The following is a 25940-nucleotide window of genomic DNA, read 5'->3' as shown; positions in this document are numbered from 1 at the left end:
GCGACATGGGCCTCGCGCGGGACCGGGAGCCATGTCGGATTGGGTGTCTTACTACCGGAGCGAGGGGCCGGAGGAGGAGGAGGAGGAGGAACAGGATGAGGAGAGGGCTGAGGCGGTCGGTAAGGGTTCACCCCCCATCCCAGGGGACACGCCAGGGCCCGCTCCCTTCGGGAGTCAGCGGGTGGAGCGGGCCGCTGCTGAAGCTGTTCCCCTCCTTGTTCCATAGCGGATTACAAGTTCTTAGGTCGGGACAGCCTCATTTTCTTAGTGGATGCGTCCGAGGGCATGTTTGAGCCCGACGGGGACGGCGTGACTCCCTTTGACATGACCATCCAGGTAAGGCTGCTTGGGGAACCTCCGGGACCGGGTGGTCGCCCTGTCTGGTCTGTTGGTGTAAGGGCCCCGGGACGCTCGAGCAGCTCGAGGTTGAAGGATGGCTGTGGGACTGGAGGATCTGTTGCCTGGTGGGCCGTGTCCAGAGTTGTGAGGGAAACGTGTATAGAATGGGCGATGGATCCGCCTTCAGCATGGATCTTGCTCGTAGAAAGGGAATGCTAATGCAAAAATACCTAAGGCTGTGTACTGGGATTCTTGAAAAACAAGAATCCCAAACTCTTTCTCCTGGGGAAACGTAGCTTAAAGCATTTGTTGTGGTTCTGTTTGCTAGAATCTACTTGTATAAAGGCCTGATTGCCAAAGTCAGAACTGTTGCACCCTTACCACGGGTGATTTTCTTCATGCGTTGACCCATGTGCATTTTTTTCTCCTTTTTTTCTTATTTTTTCCAGTGCATCTGGAGCGTGTACACCAGCAAAATCATTAGTAGTGACAGGGACCTGCTGGGCGTGGTGTTCTATGGCACAGAAAAGAACAAGAACTCAGCGGATTTCAAGCACATCTATGTTCTTCAGGAGCTGGATAATCCAGGTAGAGACAGTAAAGTGATATGAAAGTCACATAGAAAGATGGAGTAAGGAAATCTGCTTAGCAGCACTGTCAGTAACTGGTCTCTCTGAAAACAGCTGTCAGATTAATGAAAAGGTTGCTGTTACTGAGGTGTATTGGGGAAGGGTAGGTTTAGAAGTTTATTGAAAGCATGGGATCTTAGTAGGAGCTTAGCTTTGTCTGTTATAATTGGGTGAGATCCCTTTCCCATGTATTTTCTTCTATTTTAATGTGGTGGTTCACTTGCTGTGTGCTAAACCTAAGATCTTAACAGAACTCTTGGAGACCCATCATGTATCTGCTGCACTTCAGAAAAGCATGTGTACATGCTAAGGTCCAGTGCATTCCAGGTGATGGAGAATACCGCAGAATGGCTGAGGTTGGATGTGATTCCTGGAGGTTGTCTTCTCCAACCTTCTGGCTCAAGCAGGGTCAGCTAGAACAGGTTGTCCAATATGCTAACCTGTTTGGTGTGTTCCATCTCATATTTTCAGGACAAGCTTTGCAGTTCTTGAATGTAGCTCTTCCTTTTCTTAGAATTTCATAGAATTAATCGTAGAATCATAGAATACCAGGTTGGAAGTGACCTCAAGGATCACCTGGTCCAACCTTTCTAGGCAGGCATGAACTAGACTAGATGTCCCACCACCCTGTCCAGCCAAATCTTGAAAGTGTCCGGTGTTGGGGAGTCCACCACTTCCCTGGGAGATGATTCGAGTACCTGATTCTTCTCATTGTGACAATTTTTTCTCTTGTGTCCAGTCAGTATCTCCCAAAGAGTAACTTGTGCCCATTAGCTTTCATCTTTTCCGTGTGACTTCTTGTAAAAAGGGAGTCTCCATAATCTTTGTGACCACCCTTTATTATTAATTATTTATTAATTATCTAGCATCTGCTTGAGAATGAGTGCCAGTTGCTGAATTGGAAAAGATAGGAGTGCAAAGAATGTATGGTAGTGGTTGCTGATTCTCTGACAGCAGTTTTGTGGGTGATTTTGTCTACTAGCTTTTAATAGCAGCCTTTATCTCTGAGGAGGTTTGATTTAGTTTTCATAACTAGCAGGTTTAATAACACAGGGAGGTCTCCTGAAAGAACTGTACCTTGTCCTAGTTTCAGAATTAATTGCAACAGGGACCTGACAAGACTGCTTTAAGTTCTTCTGCCTTTTCTGGCAGCAGGCACCTTAGGCTTCTTGCTCATCCTTTTTTCCTCCTCTCTCCCTGCTTGCCTTTTGCCTTGCCTTAGAGGAAGTAGCTTGGCTGTGCTGATGAAGACAATGCAGGTGAGAGGTGGTGGCTGTTAAAAAGGAAGAGAATTGTTTATTTGCTGCCCCTGGAAAGCAGCATGCTCTGGATAAGAAAAATAATACTGTAATACTGTTAGTGTATAGTACATAATTATGAGCCTTCCAATGTGCTGTGGAGATGCAGGGTGTATTTCAGGCTTCTCTCCTCTCCCTGGTGGCGCAGCAGTCTGTTGTGCCTCTGCAGTGGGTGCAGTTACTGCCTTTCCTGCTGAGCACTTGTCCTTTGAGTGTAGAGGGTTTGTAATACTTGGATCCATGCCTGTTTCCCTCCCCCAGCAGGAAGAGCCCCTCATTATTGCCAGGACACTTGTGTCCTCTTGGCCCTTGTAGGTACTTTCAGGTGGTAACTGGCTTGCAATATTGCAAACATTAGGCTATGCTGAACTGTTTTCTCAGATGGGTGTTGGAAGGGCATTGCCACAAAGGTGTGAGAGGACATTAGTCAGATATCAACTTCAAGGGCCCCTCGATGCACATTTGGAAGAGTTTGCAGTACTTCTTTCAGTATTTCTAATGTATATGAATGCTGTTATTCTCCTTAGGTGCAAAGCGTGTCCTAGAGCTGGACCAGTACAAGGGAGACAAAGGACAAATACTTTTCCATGACACCTTTGGCCACAATGCTGACTATTCACTGGGTGAAGCACTCTGGGCCTGCTCTAATCTCTTCAGTGATGTCCGAGTCAGATTGAGCCACAAAAGGATCATGCTCTTCACCAACGAGGATGACCCTCATGCCAATGACAGTGCTAAAGCCAAGCTGGCCCGAACCAGAGCTGGTGATCTGAGAGACACAGGTCATTATTTTCCCCTCTAATTTCAGGCAGAATAAAAGTGATGTATCCTTGCAGATGCTGATTGCATTGCAAGTTTGTGGTGGAAGAAGAACATAAAATCATCAGAACTGGCAAAGTTTTCTGAAACTTTCCAAATTAGAAATCTGGTATTTAAGCTAAATTAGAAAATTTCCTATCCAATCTGGTATCCAACAACTAATGTTTGTTTTCTAGGATCTCTTTTTCTACTCTGATAGCATAAATCAGGACTTGAGAGGGCCGTGGAAAACAAACTACTTTATTTCATTGTTCCACCGTTTTCCAGGAAGAGAAAATGGCTCCATTTTGAATTAGCTGAAGAACAGAATCCTGAGCTTAGTGACTAGAGAGCAAATGCTTCTTTTATTCAACTGTGTAGCTGTGGTAACTAGTGCTCTTGGAGTTCAGCAGATGTGCTGGATTTAGAAGCTGTGAGGCTTAGTTAATCCATTAGCCCTTAAAACTGGGTATTTCTGAGCTCGTTACCTGCATCTGTGCCTGAAGCAGCCTCTTCATGCACAATGTTGTCCAGATTCTTAATTAGGGAGGAAACACTTTCTGTGCTACGTTGTTTAGACTGAAGTTGAAGAATGTCTTTTGCCTCTTTCCCTGTAAAACTTTACATCTGGTGCAGATGACAATTTGGAGCTTATTCCTCCTTAAATTCTTTGTGTAAAGAGAGAAATCTGAGAATGCTGAGAAATAATGCCAATGTGGGGAAAAAGCTGTTTCTGTGATCCTCCTTCTCCTATCTTTTACTGTGTTTCTAGATATCATCCTGGACTTGATGCACTTAAAAAAGCCTGGAGGGTTCGATATCTCTTTGTTCTACAGGGATATAGTAAACATAGCAGAAGATGAGGACCTTGGGATCCAACCTGAGCAGTCAGAGAAACTGGAACATCTCATGAAGAAAGTACGAGCGAAGGAGACAAAGAAACGGACTTTAGCCAGGTTTGTCCCTAGTTATTCTAGATAATATTCTAGAAATTGTAGTTATTCTAGAAATACCCTAGACATTTCATTCAGTGGCGGCACCTGATGCCTTTTTAGACTGCGTCTCATCACCCTCCTCTGGAACAATTGGAATGTAAAGACATCAGTGCTTGCATTCCTCAGTCTTAGTTCCTTAGGCCAATATTGGTATTTCTTCCCTAGCTTCCAAGGATGTTTGTCTTTGGTGGATGAGAAGAGTAGAGATTGAAGCTTGGCTTCCTTTTTTCCTCTGTGTGACGTCTTCTGTATCGAGCTTGTGCAGGCATGATAATTTTTTTAAAAATGACATTATTGCCAATATGTCTTTTTTGACAATGCAACTCTGCAAACTCTGCAACATGTGAAACAGTTTGTAATGAAATCTGATTGAAATGATGCTCTTCTTACTGGTGTTAACTTAGAAAGAAGTGCCTCAATATGAATAGTAGGTATTTTGGCCTGTTATGAAATAGTTCCGTGTGGCCAGTCTGTCTAGGCACTTGGTGTGGATTCACATAGCCTTGATATTTCTGATCTCCTACTGTAAGATTAAAGATACTTTCAGAGAGATTAGAGGGATCTTGACAAAGCAGATAGAAAGTATTTTTGGAGCCATGCACTCCATAACAGTTGTGTTTTTAAATGAGTCAGTTCATAGCAGAATGATGTGAAAGCACATTAAGGGAGTGAGCTCCCCTTGACAGCCTAGTGTTTTTCTTAAATATATATTAAAAATCCCAAACTGAGCTGTTGTCACTGGCATTCTTGCTCAGATACATGTGATTTTTGGGGGAGGAGGAGGAGGGCAGAGAAAATAAGCTCTCTGAGGAGATTACTTTCTTTGCAAGTGAACTTTCAGAAGCCTCAAGTCTGTATCTGCTTTTTTATACAGGTTAAATCTGTACCTGAACAAAGATCTGTCGCTTTCTGTTGGTGTTTACAACCTTCTTCACAAAGCTCACAAGCCCTATCCGGTGAAGCTTTATCGGGAAACTAATGAACTGGTTAAAATAAAAACGAGGATGTTTAATGCAAAAACAGGCAGCTTGCTCCTGCCTAGTGACACAAAAAGGGCTCAGGTAACATAATGATTATGTGCCTGCTTTTTCCTGTGATGCGGGGGAAGAGATGCTGATTATCTTGCTGCTTTTGGTTATGTTTCTCTTTCAAGATCAGATGCAGAAATATTTACATGTGTATTCCCCTGGGGACAGCCTGTTCACTTTGTAAGCTATGTATGAAAACAGGCCAAGAAAGTTGGGGCTGTTCAGCCTGGAGAAAAGGTTGTGTGGAGACCTCCTAGCAGCCTAGTATCTGAAGGGGGCCTACAAGGGTGCTGGAGAGGGACTCTTCATTAGGGACTGTAGTGTTAGGACAAGGGGTAATGGGTTTAAACAGGGAAAGTTCAGGTTAAATATGGGGAAGAAGTTCTTCATTGTGAGGGTGGTGAGGCACTGGAGTGGGTTGCCTAAGGAAATTGTGAATGCTCCATCCCTGTCAGTGTTTGAGGCCAGGTTGGACAGAGCCTTAGGCAGCATGGTCACGTGTGAGGCATCCCTGCCATGGCAGGGGGTTTGGTACTAGATAATCTTAAGGTCCTTTCCAACCAAAACTCTTCTATAATTCCGTGCAGAGTAAGAGCGGGTTGTTTTTCTAGCGTGGCTGTCAAAGCATAGCTACTAGTGGAAATGTGCTTAGAGACACAGGTCATTTCTGACCTGCAGAACCAGGCTTTCAGAGCTTGACCTTATGTGGCCTTGTGCTGTCACTGCTCATTTTATTTTTGGATTCACTAGGAACAGATTTTGGCCATTTTATTGATCAGACAAGTGTGAATCATAGGAGGTGGGGGAGTGTTGGAGCTTCTTTCCAAACAAGAACAAAAAAGGGTATATTACCTTTGGGTTTTTCTTTTGTTATTTTATTCTTTGCTTTGTCTTTCTGCTTGATAGTTCGGCTGATGTAGATTTAATGTCACGTTCTGTTTAGGCACTGCCTTATTTCAAAGTAGGATATGCAGTTGCTAGGTATATTGTCACAAGTGCACAAATATGTTTTTTTCATGCCAGAGGCTCTTAAAGTTGTTGTCTTAGGATTAAATATTGTTTATGCTGGACATGAGTTTCTTCAGATAAAGTACAGGAGATGAAAAAAAAGCTGGACATTAAGCCATGATGTCTAACTTCAGCAGCTAGACTACAATATGTTTTTGTGACCTATCAAAAGCATTATTCCTTGGTCACTGTTTCTGCCAAGAGTAGATAGCTGATGTGCATCTGCTGAAGCAAGCGTAGAATCAGCACCTCTGAAAATGTCTGGTCCAACCCAGTCTAGAGCAAGACTCACAAAGCCAGATCAAGTTGCTCAGGTTTGTTTGGGGCAGCTCTGAAGAACTCCAACGAATGGACATGGCCTCTCTGTGCCAGGGCTTAACTGTTGTCTTTAGGAAAGTGCATTTTGCTGATGTCCAGGTGGAATTTCCCTTGGGATGATGATCACAGACTGAGGCTTGCCCCTTCCATGTGCACTAATGATGAGACTTTGCTCTGTCTTGTCTGAAATCCTTTTTTTCAATAGTGGAAGACAGCAACTGCATCCTCTTCTGCTCCCTCCCCCTGCAAGTTTTTTTTATGCTGCCAGCACTACTATCTGCTCTTCCCTGGTTTAGACATATGGAAACCGACAGATTGTGCTGGAGAAAGAGGAAACAGAAGAATTAAGACGGTTTGGTTCTCCAGGCTTGTATCTGGTTGGTTTCAAACCACTGTCAATGCTAAAACAGCACCACCATATCAGGCCCTCCCAGTTCATCTATCCTGAGGAGTCCCTAATAAATGGTAAGTAAAGATAGCAAGAGAAGATTCACCACTTCGTATTAGGATAACCAGCTGATTCATAGTGGTTTTGAGCCATTGGAGAGCGAGTGTAAAATCTTTGTCTAATATAAAAACTTGCTAATACTGAAAAGTATGGAATTTACTGTTACTGACCCTCTCAGCTGCAGATGAATTCTCATTTTCTTCAGTAGCTGAAGAGCTGATTGCATTTTGTGTTTCATCTATCATGACAAGCAGCTAATCAAAACTGTGCAGATGTAGTCCCAGAATATTTGGTTTTGTCATTCATGAAAGTGAGGGATCCTAGTACCTGAATAGAAGGCAAAGGTGATTAAAAAAAGCTCCCATCCAAACAAAAATCAAGCCCCAGACCAGTGAAGATAATTGCTGGTTTTAAGTCTGTATCAGCTCAGAGTGAAAACAGTACTCAAGAAGTATGGTTGAATTAGCAGAACTTTATGGGCTTGTGAAGAGAGGAGAGGATGCTTAGGACTGCTTTTTCTCCCCTTTTTACATGTGCATGAAAGTCTGCTTATTGAGAAATACAGTATTAATGCATCCCAAACTTCAGTAGTAAAGAAAAAATTCTAGCTCCTCAATCTACTGGTGGATAGAGAAGGCTGAGTTATGACCAGATATTTTGTGGTGTCTGACTAACAATCTTTCCACTAGCTTCTCCAGCTTTTCAGGTTTCTGAATCAAACACCTCACTTACATGTCAGTCTTTTCTTGACCACCAGATATGGTAAAATACAAAGCAAATGTGTGCATCAAGAGAGGAATACTGCAGTCTGAATTCTTAGTGCTACTTCTACAAAGGTTCTGTGATGTGCTGCTGCTATGATGTCTCACCAGAACAGAAAGAGGCTTTTTAGACACCTGTTTACAACTTTAAATAGTATTTGATAGCTCAGATGCTCATGATTTCATTTCTCACTAGATTTCTCACTGCTGTGGTTAGGATTGACACTAGTGTTGCCATTTCTGAGGGCTACCCCTTCCAAAAGCTGCTTTTTACCTCTCCAATATTTCAACCATTTCAAAGAAGTCACAGGTTTTGAAACTATAATGTCTGGGCTTACTTTCCTGAACAAAGGACCAAAGCTGTTAGTCTGACCAGTGTAGTCTTTACTTTGCAGGGAGTACAACGCTATTTAATGCCTTACTGATGAAATGCCTGGAGAGGGAAATGATGATACTGTGCAGATATACTGCCCGGCAGAACAGCCCTCCTCGCTTTGTGGCCCTAATTCCCCAGGAGGAAGAGGTGGATGAGCAGAAAGTGCAGATAGCTCCTCCAGGTATGGGAAAAGATGCTGCCTTTCCCTGCATCCATTCAGCTGAGTGCAGAATGATTAAGGAGCAAAGGCAGACTCTTGCTCTTTTGCATTTTCTTACCTCTTTTAAGTTAAAAATCCTCTTCTGGGAGGATGTAAACTAGGGAAGTAACACTGCTTGTGTACAAAGTAAAGCATTTCAGAAATAACATGTGAACACTTAATTTTCACACAAGCCTTTATCAAGCTTATATCCAGTGAGAGATGGGGAAGGTGGACAAGTTGATCTCCTTCATACACAGCGACTCGCAAGTATACCACTCTTAGCTATGCATTCAGTTGGAATCTCTTTCAATAAGCCATTAGTGATGTTGATTATATACATTGAGATTGGGATTGAATGCCACGCTGTAGGTGCTAGGAAGTGTTACGGATCGCTGTTGTGTACAACAAAACAGCTAGCTAGTTTGGAGTCAGCAGACCTAGGCAGATAATAAGTATCTTGGCCTTTCCCATAAAGGATCCTTTTGAGGCCGTGATTCTGTATAACTGTTCTCTTACTCCCTCTCTTCTGTGTAGGCTTCCACATCATCTTCCTCCCATACGCAGATGACAAGCGGAAAGTTGATTTTACAGTAAAGGTGCCAGCCAGTCGAGAGCAGGTGGACAAAATGAAGGAAATAGTTCAAAAACTCCGTTTCAAATACAGGTATATGGAGATAAATAGCATGCAGGGGGTAGCATGGGGAAGAAAGCACAATGCTGTTTGCTCTTTTGCACACATTGGTCAGCTGTGGTGTCCACGAGATGAGACTTTGGTGTATTTTGATGCAAATTGCTTGCCTTTGCAATAGCTTTGTCCAAACTTTATTCTTAATAATTTTGAATACCCAGGCACCACATGCTTTATGTAGCACGTTCTGGAGCTCTTTACAGTATTGCCCTTGTTGTCTGGGCTGTTGTCATTTGTTGCAGAGGTTTCACATTTTATTGTGGTTCTGCCAATCTATTGCAGATCAGATTGGGATTGTTTAAATTAGAGCACGTTAGAGGGAATAGTTGGGCCTTTTTCATTATAGCAAGGATACATTTTATGAAGTGCTCTTATGGGAGATCCTTTCCTAGGTATGTGGAAAGTAGTATAGCTGTTATTAAAGTCTTCATTTCTCCACTGTCTCCATTTCTCTCACACAGCTTTTTAATGGGGTTGATGCATGACAGGATAGTGATTCAGCAGGTAAATTGAAAAGAGAAAAAGCAGTTCTGATGAGATGGATTGTCGGAGGAGAAAGAGGGTAGTTTTACGTGAAAGAAGTTTGGGGTAGATCTTATATGTCTGTCTTCTTGGCTGCATGCATTGATGTTTTGGGGGGTTCTTGACAGGATTGACAGCTTTGAGAACCCAGTTTTGCAGCAGCACTTCAGGAATCTGGAGGCTTTGGCACTGGATATGCTCGAACCAGAACAAGCTGAGGATCTTACAAGTGAGAATTATTGGTGGATGCAAAGGGAGGTGGGGCAGAAGGCTCTTGGCTTAGTTTGGAGTCAGAGATGTGCTACTAGAAACCCAAAGTCTTTAAAAAATACTTCAGTTGTGTGCGGTTCCAAGATGTAGAATTCTGTATGTGTCCGTTCTGAAATATTGAAACCTTACTTTCTAATGCTGTCACTTTCAAGATAAAGGAAAAATTGTTCACTTTACCCTCCAAAATTAAATTTGAATCACCTTTTGTCTATGGTGACAAGAGTTTTGTCATAAATTCCTTTCTTCAAGAATCTAATTAATATTTCAGTCTGATTAATGGACAGAACTACTGAGAGAATTATTGTGGATGAGGCAGTGATGCCACCTTGTGGCTGTGAGAGTTCCTAGGTAAGAGTGTCTTGTTAAAGGTTAGAAACCTATTCCTGAAGGAAAAATTCTTTTTTTAAAACAATGCCTCAAACTACTTGCAACCTTAGATAATAACCTGTTGTATTCTAAATATTTAAGATTAGACCTGGGTAGCAGTGCACGCAAGTGGGAGATTTTTTATGACGCTTCCAGCTTGTCAGTGTCAGTTTTGTTCTATGTATGTATTTCTTATTCAGGATATGTGCGAGTCCATTACATAACATATGATACAGATTTTTGGTATTATCAAAAGCTGTACATTTCTCATCTGTGGGTATCATAACATAGGTCTTTGCATTTCACATGCTTGCAAGACGCTTGCTAGTTATTACAGAGACACAATTGTATTGGTGATAGAATCATAGAATCACAGAATGGTTAGTATTGTAAGGGACCTTAAAGCTCATCCAGTTCTAACCCCCTTCCAGTAGACCAGGTTGCTCCAAACCCCATTCAGCCTGGCTTTGAACACTGTCAGGGATGGGGTATGATGGCCTTGTTTAGAATTTCCTGTCATCACTATGTTTTTTGAGAGGGCAAATCTTTCTCTTTTACCAGTGCCAAAGGTTGAAGAGATGAACCGCAGGTTGGGCAACCTGGTGGAGGAGTTTAAGGAGCTGGTTTATCCCCCTGACTACAATCCCAATGGGAAGGCTGTAAAGCAAAACCAAGGTAAGTGATGGTGATGCAGACTCACAACACGGTGTCTGTATGTTGTTTAGAAGCCTAAAGTTTCAAGTTCATCTCATAGTTTAAAGAAGCCACTTGTGTGACAGCCTTCCTACTCCTCTTCACAAGGAAGTGGATTTATACCCAGTAGTGATTCTCAGGGAGTAGAGGAGATTCCAATATCCAGTTGGAGAACTGCTGGAATGAGAAAGTGCATAGTGAAGTATTGGAAGCAATGTGGGTAAATGATTGCAATTTTTTTTTTTTTTTTTTAATTTTGGGGGTGGTTTTTTTTGTGACAGAGTAATAAAATTGTTCATGCTTTCAGTTTGTGTTGGTGAGGAAGCAGACTTTTATGCATGGGCTGTTTAGTGAGTCCAGGATGAGCATCTTTAGGGCTAAATGGCTAAGTAATGCTGAAGTACGTGCGTAGTTTGGGAGTCTATGAAACTCTGCATGAAGTGGGAGCGTCAGCTGAGCTCTCGGTGGAAGCATTGCATTCTGCTGTCTCAATGAGAATCCCTTAAAAGTTTCATTTTGGGGTGATCTTTCCATCAGGACACAAAGTTTCATACTTGTTTGAAATTACTCCTATCAGTGAAAAGCTACATGACTTGCGTAGTGAGTGACAGCTGCTTCTTAAAACAAAATGTGGAAACTAGGTCTGTGAGCTGTTAAAGTACCATGTGCTAACTGCCATTAACAGTGTTGTGTATAAGAAACACTGATGTCTTTCTATGAAGCAACTTTAAAATCTTGGTGATCTAAAATTTCTAGCTTCTGATGGTCCAGCAAAGAAGAGGCTCAAGGTAGAAATCTCAAAAGATGAGCTGCAGAGTCATGTACAGGAGGGCACTCTGGGCAAGTTCACTGTACCTGTTCTGAAGGATGCATGCAAGCTTTATGGGCTGAAGGGTGGGGGGAAGAAGCAGGAGCTCATGGATGCATTAACGGAATACTTTAATGGCATTAAGCAGGAGTGAAAGGCCCTGGTTGACTTCAGTCTAAGATTGTGGTTGTCTAATGTGGATGCTTATGTGTCTGTTTAATCTTGCTGAGGAGAAGGCGACTAAATGTTGCTGAACCAGGCAGTGGAGAAATTTTTTACTCTTAGTTGTGAAACATCTCTGCAAAATTGGATTCTGTTCACAATAGCCAAAGGCAGAATTAAAGTCCCTGCTAACTCAGGTCCCCCATTGCAAGTGAACAGAGTTGTGCCTTCCTTGTGTCTCAATAAAAGTTATTTTGGACTTCTTACTTTGCAACACTGGCTATACCATCTTTGCATCATAACAACAGCAAAACTTGGCGTTTTCAGAGTTCAGTGTGAGTAAGAAGAAAGAATGATTTGTGTTAATGGCCCCCCATGAGTTCAAGCAGCCGGTCAAGTATGTGTGCTAACAGACGGTTTAGATGGGGTGTGTTACTCTCCTACTCTCCAAACCAACCAGTCAGTATCAGTACTTGTAATCAGATTGGGTTGTCTTCCACCATTGGCATTACAAAAATTACCAGCAGATCATAAAGTAGAAAATCATTATGGGAAGCGGTTGCCCATTGTTTGGGCAACAAGCCAGCACTTCATGAAGCTGCACAGCCAGGGTTTCCATTTTTAATTTGCAATAGCAAAAGCTGGTTTTAAAAAGGGGGGAAATCATATTCCCTGGAAGGCTGCAAGCACTTACCCCAGTTAAGTTACTTAGATGGCACAGAGCTTTTTACCTCTGCAGCGAGTCAGATGATTGCGCAGGCCTCTGTACTCAGATCTGTGCTTTAAAAACAGAAAAATGGCAAGTTGTGGAGAGTTGCTCTTGTTATCTCCAGTTGATTTTTGTTTTTGTAATCATACTTATGGAAGCTGCACATGGGGCTATGTTTTGGTTTTTGAACTTCCACCCATGGCATGCTCCACACGTCTTGTGGTGCAAGATGACTAAAACCAAGTCACTGATCTTGCTCTAGAAAACACTACTAATTGTTTAGCTGAACTGTAAGTTTCTACAGGATGCAGACATGGGATACATGAAGTGTCGTTTTGGTCTGTATAGGGTCAGTGTTCTGGGATTCCTGTTTGGCATAGAAACTATTAGGCAGCGTATTGGAGAATTAAGCCATGTATTAAGGTTGTGCCAATGCTGTAGTGTGTGGCACATGTATCGGAGGCAGCTCTGAACCACTCACAGCCCTTGCACTGTGATCACCCTAGCTGTGCCAGCATGCTGCTCACTTCCACTGCCACAGCTCCTCTCCAAAGAGCAGGTGGCCCCCATTGAGCTCTGCAGCACTGGAGCTATGCATAGTGCATTCTACTTCCAATCATCCTGCATTATAGTAGTTATTTTTAATAAAAATCTGTCTAAGCAATCGATTCCTTTGCTGAAGGGCAAAGGAAGTTACTAGAAACACTTGTAGCAAGACTTGAAGGCAATAAAACAGCAAGTGTCCTGGCCTTAATTCTGTGAATTTTCATTCCCCAACTGCCCATGTTAACTCTTGGCTTGCTAACCCCCAGGCACAGCATGTTCCAGGTTTTGGATGATTGTGGCATGTTTGTTCTACATTATTAGATCTTCCTCCTGGCTTTTTGTGTGTGTGTTAACAGCATAAAGCAGAATTTTAAAAGGGAAGGCTGCAGAGCAGAAAACTGGACCATCTTGCTTGCTCAAGAATCCTTTATTTCTGCTGCTCATGTGCTTTGTCTTACATCAGCTATCTTGGCAGGGTACAGTAGGATAAATCCTTTGCAAAGTTGTGGTTTTAAGCACTAGTTCAACAGTCAGCATCAGCAGAAGGAACAGCAGCCTTTCTAAACCTCATACACATGAAAAGGCTCCAAAATCTTTGCATTAAGTTCACCTAGCAAGGATATTACTGTTACCCGCCATTTACAAAGATACATAGGCATGATTTGTTTTCAGTCTTTCATGAGCTGATTTCATCAGCTTGGGATGTATTTAATAAAGTTATGAAGTTACTGCCTCTACGGAAATGTTACAGGAGAACTTATTTTCCCTTCTGCTATTGTACCTATTGGTCTTTCCACACAAGCTTTAGGACCCTGCAGTAGAAGGCAGGTTTGATAGGATCTGTTTCAACACAGAGGTTCAACTTTTCTCCTTAGAGCAGTAAGTGGATTTTGTTGCATAATATGCATTTAACTAAAGGTAGCTCCACAAAACCACCGTTAATCCAGAAGGCAGGCGGTGCTTCGCACTTTTCCAGAGCATGGGATTATCTGGCATTCTCTTCCTAAAACGCAGGTTAGCTGAAAAATTACTTGCTCTCTGTTGTCTCAGACCCATGACTTACAGGGTTCATCTTCAGTTGGGTGACTACAGTACAATAGCTGCCCTAAAAGCACAGTATCTTTTATGGCCACACGTAGGGTACTTGTCAGCCACAGCAGGCTCCTCTGCCATGTTTTGTACTTGAATTCCCCAGGAAGCCCAGACTCGTTGATATTGTCCAAGAGAAAACCCCATCAAACTGAAGGAGCGTGAGATACTGCACTGCAATAGCCCTTAGGCAATCTCTGAGCAGTTGAGCTTTACAAGTAGAAACACATCAGTTGCAAATGCTTCCCCAAGGGAATAACAGTAATGTTCAGCTTTGTCAGCAATTTTATTTTTCTTAAAAAGTCAATATTTAAAAATAAGTGAAATAAAGGGATTTCCTCCTGTGCACTGCCATATGATTTCTGCTCCCCATACACCTCTTAACAGCAGTCTCTTGCCTGGCTTCAAGAAGGGTTGTGCTAGGTGTACTGATCTTGGCTCTGTCCACTGCTACACAGTAGCCACTGCTCCCCTTAACACCTGGTGTACACTGCTCCATGGCATAAAGCAACAGCTCCACAGGGAACTAAACCAACACACCTTGTCTTCAGGCTAAACCCGTCAGAGTCAGGTACTCATGCCTTGCTACAGGCTGAAGCTTAGCAGAAGTACTGCAACCCAGAGGAAGCTAATGGGTGGGTTAAAAAAAGCCCTGAGCAGGCAGATGTGGAGATAAAGAAAGGATTTCTTTTTTTCCCCATTTTAAACATCAAACTGAAAATACAGTTGTACAATCGCTTTTCAAGAAGTAATACAATGAGTATGTTGGAATAATGGAAAGGGCTGGGGAGAAGAGGAAGAAACACTAAGAATTAAGCCTTATTAAACAAAAAATATGGCATTTTGAAATGAAACACTGATATCAAAACTATGATCTCAACCGAAGGTAGACATCAATTCCCTCAACTCCAACTTTCCTATTCCACACAGTTAAACTCATGGGCATTTACACCAACAGTCTTTCTATAGCTTGCTGGACAGATTGGATCTGAGGCTTTAGCTGTGATCCTTCCTTGATGGTGATGGAGCAGGCAATGACAGGCCGGGAAACACCGCATGCTCGGCCAAGGGCTTGCTTGGAGCGCACAAACACGTAAGGTACGTTCTTGTCCTCACAGAGAAGAGGAAGGTGCAGAATGATCTCCAAGGGCTCCGCATCTGCTGCCATCACAATGAACTCTGCGATCCCTCGGTTCAATGTTTTGGTGGCTGTAAAAGAGACTGAAGAGTAAGTGTAGGTCCTTCTGGAAAGCACATGTAGTGAAAAATAACTTCAGAAGATGCAGGAATTGGCAAGAGCAAGGAGATCTAATGCTACCATAAGGCCAGGCCAGAGGAAAGTGGCAGCTGTAGGGCCAAGGTGGGTTGTTTGGCCTGGAGAAGAGGGGGCTGAGGTGGGAGTGAGGGGGACATAGCTGCTGTCTTCAACTACTTCAAGGGGACTGCAGAGAAGACAAAGCCTGACTGTCCTCACAAGTGCACAGTAAAAAGGACAAGTTGCAGACAGCTGCCTGAAGATGATTCTGGCAACATGCTGGAATTTTATATTCAGACACACCTCCATGGGGGTTTAAGCCATGGAAAATGGGTCCCAAGAGATTGTTTCTATCCATAGGGATTGCTGTTTTAAAAGTCTAGACAAAACCCCGAGCAGCCTGATCCAACTGTGAAGGGAGCCACTTTCTGAGCAGGCTGCACCAGAGGTACCCTCAAACCCAGATCTTTCTTATGATTCTGAACTGGCCAAGCATCTAGTAATCCCAGTGCCACACACTGAAGTACCCATGACCACAGGACACACACCAGGAACACAGCCTGGGCATCTACCAGAACTGCATATAAGTGCTGAAGAGATTTCAGCTTAGTTCTGTCCCAGAATATTGCTTAAGTGGGACCAGAATATTTCTTAAGTGTGACAGAAGGACAAGGAAGGAGACAGACACTTGGAAGAGCCAGACCTATATAAAAGTTAGGGGTCCACAGCTAGAGAAAAAAGACGCTCTCTAGCCACAACTTCTTGCAAAATCCTCGAGATGATTTCCAGCACACTTTGCAACACATGGGTCTCACCTTCATTGGCTCCCTTGCGTAACTGCTTGTAGTTGCAGGATTGCTGCACAAGATCCAGGAGTGTTTTGGTGAGCTGTGCATCGGCCAGCGGGTAAGCTTTGGGGTTCACTTCTGCTTCACTCTACAGAAAGGAAAAAGTAGAATTACATTAGGAGCAAAAGGGGCCTTGCTTGGAACAACACTACATAGGCATTGTGTCCACCACATACATTGACTCCTGGAGTCACATCGCTATTCTCATCTGTTGTGTGCATACATTAAAAATCCCACTGCGTTTTATTTCTAAAGAGGAATTTCTCTGGAATTCCAAGTTAACAGTGTCTTTATCCACACAGCCAGCTTACACCTCATAAACTAGCAGCAGTGAACATACCTGCAGGGCAGTCACCAGGCATTTACTACTACAGATACTATATAAAATGAAGCATTTCAGTGCACAAATTAACAAGCTCGGGCAGGAATGTTAAGGAAATCCCGAGAGAGCACATACCGGGTTGATTTCTGCCAATTACACGTCTGTTAACATCCGTGGCGCAGCGGAAAGACAACGAGGCCACAGGCGGCATTAACGCCCGGCACTGCCGGAACGGCAACCTCTCAGCTCCCACCGCTGCGCCCCAGTGCCCCCTGCCCCCCACACGGCTGCCGCCCGCCGAGCACATGCTCCCGCCCGCCGGGTGCCCCAGCACCGCCAGCCCCCTTCAACCCTCCGGCTTCCTCCTTGCGGGGAGACCCGCACCCAGCCGCGGCCTCCACGTGCTCGCGGCCCCGCAGCCGAGGACGCGCCGTCCTTCTCCCCGCGCCCCGGCACCCCGGCGCGGCTCCCCCGGAGCAGGATAACAAGGCGGAGGCCGGCGCCGGGCCCCACTCACCATGGCCGCGGCCTGGGCGGTGCGGCACGGCACGGCGCGGCACGGCACGATCGCTCCTCTCGGCCTGAGCGCGAGGAGCGGAAGCGGAGCGGCGCCGCCGGAAGCCGGGGGGGCGGGGCGAGCGGGATGTGATCCGCTGTACGCCGGCCGCTCCCCGCAGCCGTGAGCGCGGCTGTAACACCCGGTACCGCCGGCGGCGCTGCGGAGCCCCGCCGAGCCACGCTCAGCCCTCCAGGGCCGCTAACCGGGCCCCGCCGGCAGCGGAGGCGCGCTGAGGCGATGGCGGCGGGGTGCGCGCGGCCCGGCGGCGGTCACGGCCCTCGCTGGTCGCTGCCCCTCCGCCCGCCGCTCTGCCTCGCCTGCGCCGTGGAGACCCTGGGCGACGGCAGCGCCTCGGTGGGCAGCGGCCGCCCCGCCGCCGGGCGGTGCTGGCATGGGGCACCCCCTTTCCCCTCAGCAGCCGCCACTCGGCTGCCCCCTCTCCTGAGCCGAGTCTGAGGGTTGGACAAGTGTTGCCATGGCGCTAGGCCAGCGGTGTCACCGCGGCTCTCGGGCCCTGTGGCAGCCTCCTTGCCTCCCTCGGGGCGTGGTGTGGGAGCAGCGGGTGGCCCGGGCCCAGGCGCTGACGGGTGGTTGTCTCTTGCTCCGTAGCTGGTGCGCAAGAGGCACGTCCTCTCCCGTCTCCAAGATGCCCTGGCGTGGCAGGCGCTGGCGGTCATCCAGCTGCTGGCTCCCGACGAGAGGGTCTGCCTTCATTTGATAGGAACGCTCTTTGGTAAGAGCTCTGCTGTGGCCTCATGCAGCAGCAGGGAGGCGGCTAAAGTCTGTTTTTGTGAGTAGGTACATACATGAGAAGCTTCTCCACATTTAGAAGCAAAAAGAACCCAAACCAAAAGAATATTGAGGTACACAATCCTGTACTTCTACCATTCTGTGTTAGGTGTGTTACGAGCTGCATGTGGGAATCTACCTAGCATTTGGTTTAGAATAGGTTAATTAATGTCCTTCTTCCCCAAGGAGCAGGGTTGGCATGTTCATAAAGCTCTTGCAGTTTTCCGAAGCATCTTGACGTTATCTGTGAAGTCTTTCTGAAGAACAGAGGGAGTGCCTGGTACATGGCTCTTCCCTAAATGCCCTCCATTCTGGTCTCATGCCTCAGTGCTCTCCTCCTGCTGAGCTGTGGATTACATGAAGATCCACACAGAAATGAAAGTGTGAGCTTAAAAAGGTGTTGCAGGACTTAATATCAAATTAAATGCAAAATATAAATCTACATGGTAATGTTTTTGTTCACACCATCACTTCGTGTCTGTAGGAATCCTGGTAGCAGTAGGACTGCAATAGCTGCTTCCTTCTGCTGGGCAGCCCCCACAGCAGAACAGCGTTCAGCGGGATACCAGAAAATGCCTTTCCAGTTACGGTCTCAGTGAGCTTGAGCGTCTCCTGCTGGTTTCTGTTTGCATAGCAGTGCTGTGGGAGCGGTCTTTGAAACGTCCAAAATTTTGATGGAAAAGAAATACTGGTCTAAGTGAAGGAGCAGTAAGGAGGAAGAGAAAGGTGGAGGGTATGAATGTGAGTGCCTTCTAAGAGCAAATATACTGGATTCCTTTAATTCCACGATCTCATTTCTGCATCACAACTAATTCTTGTTCAGTGGAGAAAGTGACTTATAAGCCCCTTGCCCTGCCTTGATGCACTGAATAACTCAAACAGTGTTTTCCTGGTTGATTTCCCAGCACAAAATGAGCTGTGCATGTTTTGGAAGCAGCTTTGTTAGAACTTTGTGCAGGTTTAGTTCTACCTGTTGCACAAATTTTGATTGAGTGCTGTCTGTGCACATAATCCTGCACAGATGTAGAGGGTTTATGGCAAATTCAGTCCTATGCTGTATGACCCTAACACGAAATACCCCAGAAGCTGTGCTTGCATTTCAATACTCTTGTTTGCTTTTAAGTATTAATTGTCTCTCTCTTTGAGAAGCTTTACAATTGGATGGTTTGGGGACAGCTTTCGGATTTTACTATATTTGGTGTAACTCCTAGAGCAGTTGGAATCCCCACTCTAAGCTTGCAGCTGCAAACAACGATGTGTGTTTTAGACAGAGCTGAATTGAACCAGAGTTTGTTTGGTGCAAGAGCATAAGACGGACCCTGTAAGGTTTAACCAATGCTGTGGAGGTACTGTTAATAGTAAATTCAGGAAAATACATTTGTTTCTGGAGAGAGAATATTGGGATAAGCACAAGCAGAAAAAGAGGGTTGAGAGAACAGGTGTAGTGCGGAGTGTTATGAGAAGATGGTGAATTTCAGGTAAGCCTGGATTTCATGCAGCTGATATTGCAATGTTCACTAATGCTGCATGCAAATCCTTTCCAAAGTGAAAGGAAGTTACTGAGGACAGGGCAGATGAGACAGGGAATAAGTAATTTCACCTGTAGTGTCATAACATTGCTTTAGTTGGTCAAATTTCTGAGAGGTCATGGGGTCTCCAGGGGGAGGCAATTTGATTGGATATGTTGAAACAAGGGGTTTGGTGTGGCAAAAGTGGGGGTCTGAACCAGATGCCTGATGCTCTAGGTACCTGAAGTTGCAAGGAGTTGGGAGGCAGAGTTTCTCACCAGTTGTGGTGTAGTAGAGTGAGACAGTGGCTTATTTTAATATATCCAATTTTACGCTCTTTCAGTACAAATGAATTGTGAAGTGATGCCTTTGTGTTCAATTTATCATTGGAACAGTTTCCATATGCTTTAAACCTGATGTTCAAATTTGGTCTCAGGATTTTCAGTGCTGTGGAGGGAGAAGACTGTTCATGGTAGGACATATGAATGGAAGATTGAAAGGAAAACTCACAGCTGGGCTCAAACTCCTGTCATTCGGGAGTGTTGTTTCAGATGTATGATACTGGATACGTGCAGTGAGTCGTGGGGATGGTAGTAGCAGTTACATATTTACTTAGATAGGTGGAGCCATTGACTTCAACTCTAAAGTACATAAAAAATTAGCAAGAGAACCGTGTACCTTCATGCCCCTGTGTCCCTGAGAATATCCCCCCTCCTCTGACAAAGTCAGGCTGGTGTCATGTGAAGTGAGGAAAACAAAACTTTCTTTCTGATCCTGAAAACAATCCACAGCAGTCTTTTTACATGAAGGCATTATGGCACCAATGATCACAAGCAGGAGTGAGTTCCCTGACTGATTGTGGCTTATCTTCTAGGGATGTTGCATACTGTGGAAGACAGCAGTGCCCTGGACCTGTTCATAGAAGGTGAGAGGCAGATGCTACATCTCAGTTACTGGCAGTTTGTGAAGGAAAGCTCTGTCTTGTCTGATAATTACAGTGAGATGCTCAGCTTCTACACAGCTTGAACTAGGATGATCATCTATTTTCTCTTAACTCAGCAGTGATGAGCAGAATGTTCCAGGGAAGCGTGTGCGTGTTTAAATACTTAGCATTTCTCTCATAGGTAGTGTGTGTGCCATGAATTTAGTGTCACATGGGTAACAGTGGTAAGCAATGCTTCATCTTTGGACCAAACTGAAGTCTGAAGTCAAATGTAAGTCTTCCCGTAGGCTTCAGTGAGCTTTGGGATCTACTGCTTTCTCTTGGGGTTTAGCTGTACAGGCTGCAGATCTCCTGTTTGTGAGCAGTCCTTCATTTGAAATCTGAAGGAAATATCTGCAGGACTGACAGAGGAATCTCTGCAATCCAGTTTAAACTCGGGCATCTCTGCTGAATCTAGTGATATTAGCAATGCAGGGATTTCCTCCTTTCATCTTTCCTGGCTGGACAGGGGCTCCTTCCTTCCAGAGGGGTTTTAGACACTTACTTGAAATGGTGCAGAATAGGTAAGAAGCCTTTCTGTCATGTTACCGATCTCTTGAGAGGTGGGTGCTCTCAAAGAGAGGCGTTTTAACTTAATGTTAGCTGACTCTTGAAAGTTCTCAGAGATTCTGAGAATTCAGGGCAAGAAAGGGCCGATAAACCGTATATAAATCACCTGTCAAGACATGCCTCTGTTGGGATGCTCTTTAGTTAAAGTAGGTCTTCTAGGTAAACCTCCAGTATTGCCCTGGATACATCAAGGGATGGTGAATCCAGCAGCCTCTAGTATTTCTTTTTATGATACTTTCCTAGAATACAAAACAAGAGTGTGTTTTGCAAATGTGTTATGCCATGACGACAAGATACATCCAGGAGAGCCTTACCAAATCCTATGGAACAATGTTCTGCATGGTGTCTCAGTAAGAGGCCTATTGTCAAAACATTATCTTTATCTGCTGAACCTTCAAATGCCCAGGTTCTAAAAACACCAGAAGAGGAACTTTGCTTCCTGAACTGGTCCCCTTGTATATGTGTGGAGGCAGAGGCAGCCTGCCAGCATCAGTCAATTCCCTCCTGATTTAGTTAGGGAAACCCTGGGTAAAGTGTAATCAGTGCCTGGTAAACAGAGTTTCTTGTTGATTCCTCTTACTAGGACAGAGCAGGCAGAGTTCTTGAAGTGGCAGTGAACCAAGAATAACAGCCTTTTCTTGAGGCTGAGGAGATGAGCAGTACCACAAAGATGACTGGAGCTTTGCTTTCTGACAAAAGAAATTCTGGGGAGGAATGGCTGATAGACTACACTGTTGACTCAGGGGCAGTAGCAACAGGAGGAGGAGCTCTCAGTCTGCATCTAAGGATACTCAGCACTTTCAGTTCTGATATCTTTTTTGGAAAGAGATGTTTTTAATTTTCACACTGTAGGAAGTCTATTCAATTACCAGTTTGGGGTTGGTTTGGTTTTTATTTATACTTTTACGCTGGGGCTTTGTTTTCTTCCCTTCCTGGTTCCTTCCATTTACTTGGTATCTTGATGCTCACTTTGTCACTTGCAGTTCATTTCCATGGATGGTTTGTAGTACAGCTTGAACAGGACTGCTGGAATGTTGCTGCAGGGAGCTTGGGCTGGGCTATTAGAAGCAATAGCGATGGCAGTACCCTGTTCTCCCAGCAGCTCTGTGCTCATTTAGTGTCTAAGTTCTTTGCTCACTGATCTGCTAAAGCCCTGTGGAAGATGGATTGTGAGTGCTCTTGTGTGTGAATTACTGATCGTGTTCTTCTGCCTAGTTCTGGTGCGGCTGGTAGTGGAGCTGAAGTCAGAACAGTACTTTCACTGCATTTTGGATGAAAGCCAGAATGAGGTCAGTGAAGATGAATTCCCTGCCCTTCCTTTTCAGTCCTTCAGAGGTTGAGGAGATGGGAATGAGTAGCTTTGCAAGGCTGCAGCTGCTGCACTGGGATGCAACCTTCTCTGCAGTGGAATGTCCTAGTGCCAGCTCCCCTGTTGTGATTTTGACCACTTTGGTGTGTTCTCTGGAGTCGTCCTGTTGTTCCTATGATGCTTTGCAAAGACTTCATGATGCTCTTGTAAAGCCATGTGGCTTCCTCAGATACTTCTTTTCCTATCTTGGTGTTTCAGTGATATGAGGACCTTTACCAACCTGTGCTGTGGGTTCTCTTCATTCCTAAGTCTGTGATGGTCTCAAGGGGTACAAAAAATTGGGAAGCAGCAAAAGTGGTTCATCTGCTCATGTAAGAACTGGAGGGGAGAGGAGGAAAAGAAATAACAAGCGAGAGATTTCTTGTATTAACTAAAAGATATTTTAGAGACTTGGTGCCGTGTTCAGGGTTTTCCTGTGGCTTACACTAAGTGGTGAAGAGGACCCAGCTTAGGAAAAGATCCTGTTCTGGAGGATTATTCATCACCAAAAGCTTGCTGGTTTGAGTGCATTTCTGTCTTTGGACTCTGTCCTCACAAGTGAAATATCTTTTTTCTCTGTCTCTTCTACAGCTATGCAAAGCAACTACCATGAGAGGCAGCCTGCCCACGTTCACTCTCTTGGGCAAGCTGGCAGATGCCATCCCAGGCTTTGCTGATATACTGGTGGTAGAGCACAGTGAGTAATGTGTCATGCACCGCGGCAGAGTAATACAGCCTGAATACCTATATGCATGCATGAACTCTGTGTGAATTCATGAAGGTCACGCAAGAAGCCTGACCAGAAGTCAGAGTGCTGTTCAGGTCTTCTGGGTTGCAGGTCAATACCTTCACAGCAGGTTTGTCATTGTGCTTTCAGCCAGCCTGGCAAAAACAACCTCTGTGAACCGGGGTTTGTGGGTCTGCCTCACAGGCAACATATATATAGCTTTTTTCTTTCATCCAGCCCCTGGGGGTCTGGTGAGCAAAACTTAGCTGTTTGTGGGAGTAACTGGGATGATGGATACTCTTATTGTGAACAGCAAGCTCCTCTAACCATTTATTACTATACCTCTCTTCAGAGGGACAGATTGTGGTAAGCATATCGCTTAGTTGTGGTATCATTTATCTGCACACAGTCTGTCCAGTGGGCTTTTGCAAGTTTTCAAGAGAAATAGGTGGGTGCTTTCAAGAAATCAGTTCATTGCTGTGAGTGCGTGCCCTCTCTGTTCCTAACACTAGGTAATTTAGTGGATCATCTGCTGATGGGCTTGGCATACCCAAATGAGGGCGTAAAGGCTGCTGTCTGCTACTTGTATGGCAAGCTGTACTCCTCCCCTGTTGGCACAGAACGGCTCTCAGCACACTTTGAAGAAAGGCTGCGTGGTATCTTCTTGAATACCTTGGGGCGTGCACAGACAAAGGAGCTGCAGATCAATTGTTTGGGTAAGGTATTGCTGAGAGAAACTGCAAGGTGCAAGGGAAGGCTTAGGATGAGGAAGAAATCTTTGGCTGATTTAGATGCTGTGATGTGGATTGTTCCCAAGAGGAGCTTTTTCTGCTGCTTGTCTGAAGCAGTCAATCATTTCTGCTACTCCACAGCAATCAAACAGACCAGACCTGCTGCTGAACTCCCCTGTTGTCCCTCGAGCCTCATGTTTACCTAGCACTGACTAGTTTTCAGAGTCTCTTCAGAGCATGCACTGTGGCCTGGCCTGTCTCAGTTTGATGTTTCATCCTAGGAACAGCCCATCCCTCAAGGTTTCTGAATGCAAGCACTGTACACAGGCAAGTGGGCTTTGTAGAGCAGTGGAATGGAGTCTAACAAATACAGTCTTCAGATGTGAGGCATCATGTTGTTTAGGTTAGAAAGCTGATGTGGAAGTAGTGCTTTCTTGCATTTATGCTTCCAACTGCACCTGTCAACTGTTGCTGGGGAGCACAGTTTCAGCCTTTCTGACATTGCTTGTTTGTAAACCATCCAGGGAATTCAGTTTTCTTGTAGGAGGTAAGCAGGAACTGGATTGCTCCTCAGCTCATCTACTCAGCTACTATAAATGGATGATGATTTCCTTTGAAAGTGGAATTCTGTAGCTTAGACAACACCCCTTGTGAATTTGTACTGACATGTACTGATGATTTGCATCAGTACCTATAGCAGTGCTCCACACTTTTTATACTGAGGGCTTTTGTGTGTGTGTTGGTATCCTTTAGGTAAACACAGCTGTTTCAGTAAGAGACTGTGGAAGTAGAAGGGGAAGATAAATGACAGTTCTCTAGGAAGTATTTCAGGGAAAATATCTAGTTATTGTTGGGTCACTGACTGTAGCTTGGAGAAGAGCTTGCAGGTCAAGAGCTCTTCCAAGAAACACTTTAAGGGATGGGTCCTGGAGCACAGAAGATGATGCAAGTAGAATGCTCCTAAGATGGTGTACCAGTGCACGTGCATGTCTCTGAGAAGGGGAACACATCAGCAGAACAGGGAGCACATGAGACCCAGAAAAAAGCATTAGCAACAAGGGCTTGCAAGACATGGGGCTCCTGGCAGTATCTGAGGACACAGTGAGAAGTAGCTCACTAAACTGGAAGTGAGCACCTTTGTGCAGGAAAGGGGATGAAGTTGGCAACAAGTCTTAGGCTGTAAATACTTCTGTGTTTATATAATGCTTGCTATGCCCTGTATGGTACTCACTCTTTTTCTTCCTTCTGCAGGTTTGCTAAAGGAACTGCTGAAATCTGACCATTTTGTATCCCTTCTTATGAATAATTCAAAGCCAGAGGAGGAGTCTGAGAACCCTGACCTTTTAGAAGGGGAAAATCCATTGCCACTTGTTCTCAAAAAGGTGATTGCTGAAGTAGTAGTGAGTTGTCAGTAAATGTAAAGACTTTGCTGGCCTGTATTGAATCTTTATCTGAGGCATTTGAGTGTGCTGTTGCCAACACCAGCAATAGAGGCTACAGTGGAAATGGGGACACCTCCATAGATCACCTCATTTTTCATTCCTGCATCCTGCAGGGGACAAGTTTTACTCACACTTGAGGTCTGATACAGTACTTGCAGTGCCAGCATGACTAAGCATGGGGCAGAGCTATTCCTGCTCATAATCTTCTCTGTTGTGGTTCTCATTTTACATTTTTTGAATGTATTTGGTCCAGTGTTTGATCTTGCCTTAGCAAGTTTAATCTGTGAAATACATACCAAAGGAGAGATCTTCATTTATGTTTTATGTTTTAAAACGTAGAGGAAACTGTTTCTTACTCATATCTGCAGAGTTGATTTCCTCTCTCATTTTGACTTGTGTTTCCCAACAGCTTTTGTTGACCAGAGATGAGATGTTACAGGCAGCAAGTTCTCACTGTATGGCTGCAGTGCTGGTTCACTCTCCCAGCAGATATGCTCCTGCTTTTATCCATGCTGATGTCCCAGGTGAAGAAATGCAGTAGGATCTTACTGTTCATCTGCTAATATCAGGCACTCCTTGGCTGTTTGTTTTAGAAATCAGTCCTCCTCCATGAAATCCTCTGATGGCATAATGTGTGTGGTGACCATTTTATACCAGTAAAAATGGCTAATGTGATTTAGGATTAGAAACGGAAAGTAAATTTTCAACTGAAATTGTAGAAGCAACTGCCAACATGCAGAATGGAGTTCCCACAACAAGAATTTGATGAGTCCTTCAGGTCAAGGTCCTTCTTGCAGGACCTTGGA

General features: G+C 44.6%; 3 protein-coding genes across 3 annotated transcripts in view; 2 read left to right on the top strand and 1 right to left on the bottom strand.

The window, feature by feature from the left end:
- The first annotated feature begins 12 nt into the window (after positions 1–12).
- Positions 13–11975, top strand: XRCC6 (X-ray repair cross complementing 6). The gene is made up of 12 exons (XM_062624196.1): positions 13–119; positions 227–336; positions 789–927; positions 2794–3048; positions 3837–4020; positions 4934–5120; positions 6710–6878; positions 8018–8179; positions 8735–8864; positions 9539–9639; positions 10608–10721; positions 11496–11975. The coding sequence occupies exons 1-12, from the start codon at positions 32–34 to the stop codon at positions 11699–11701; spliced, it is 1845 nt and encodes a 614-aa protein (XP_062480180.1). The 5' UTR covers positions 13–31; the 3' UTR covers positions 11702–11975.
- A 1397-nt stretch (positions 11976–13372) lies between these two features.
- Positions 13373–17106, bottom strand: SNU13 (small nuclear ribonucleoprotein 13). The gene is made up of 3 exons (XM_062624195.1): positions 16996–17106; positions 16124–16244; positions 13373–15262 (listed from the first exon to the last, which is right to left on the bottom strand). The coding sequence occupies exons 1-3, from the start codon at positions 16996–16998 to the stop codon at positions 15000–15002; spliced, it is 387 nt and encodes a 128-aa protein (XP_062480179.1). The 5' UTR covers positions 16999–17106; the 3' UTR covers positions 13373–14999.
- A 139-nt stretch (positions 17107–17245) lies between these two features.
- MEI1 (meiotic double-stranded break formation protein 1) overlaps positions 17246–25940 on the top strand; it is a 37212-nt gene continuing 28517 nt past the window's right edge. Inside the window, exons 1-8 of the mRNA XM_062624194.1 lie at positions 17246–17391; positions 17647–17770; positions 20209–20259; positions 22102–22175; positions 22826–22931; positions 23474–23677; positions 24944–25074; positions 25544–25658. Coding sequence (XP_062480178.1) covers positions 17275–17391; positions 17647–17770; positions 20209–20259; positions 22102–22175; positions 22826–22931; positions 23474–23677; positions 24944–25074; positions 25544–25658 — 922 coding nt within the window. The 5' untranslated portion in view covers positions 17246–17274. The remainder of the gene's footprint in view (positions 17392–17646; positions 17771–20208; positions 20260–22101; positions 22176–22825; positions 22932–23473; positions 23678–24943; positions 25075–25543; positions 25659–25940) is intronic.

This window comes from Pezoporus occidentalis, unplaced genomic scaffold (assembly GCF_034315485.1).
Source record: "Pezoporus occidentalis ecotype Australia unplaced genomic scaffold, CSIRO_AGI_Poc_V1 ctg263, whole genome shotgun sequence".
Taxonomy (NCBI): Eukaryota; Metazoa; Chordata; class Aves; order Psittaciformes; family Psittacidae; genus Pezoporus; species Pezoporus occidentalis.
This window is presented reverse-complemented; position numbering and strand designations above follow the sequence as displayed.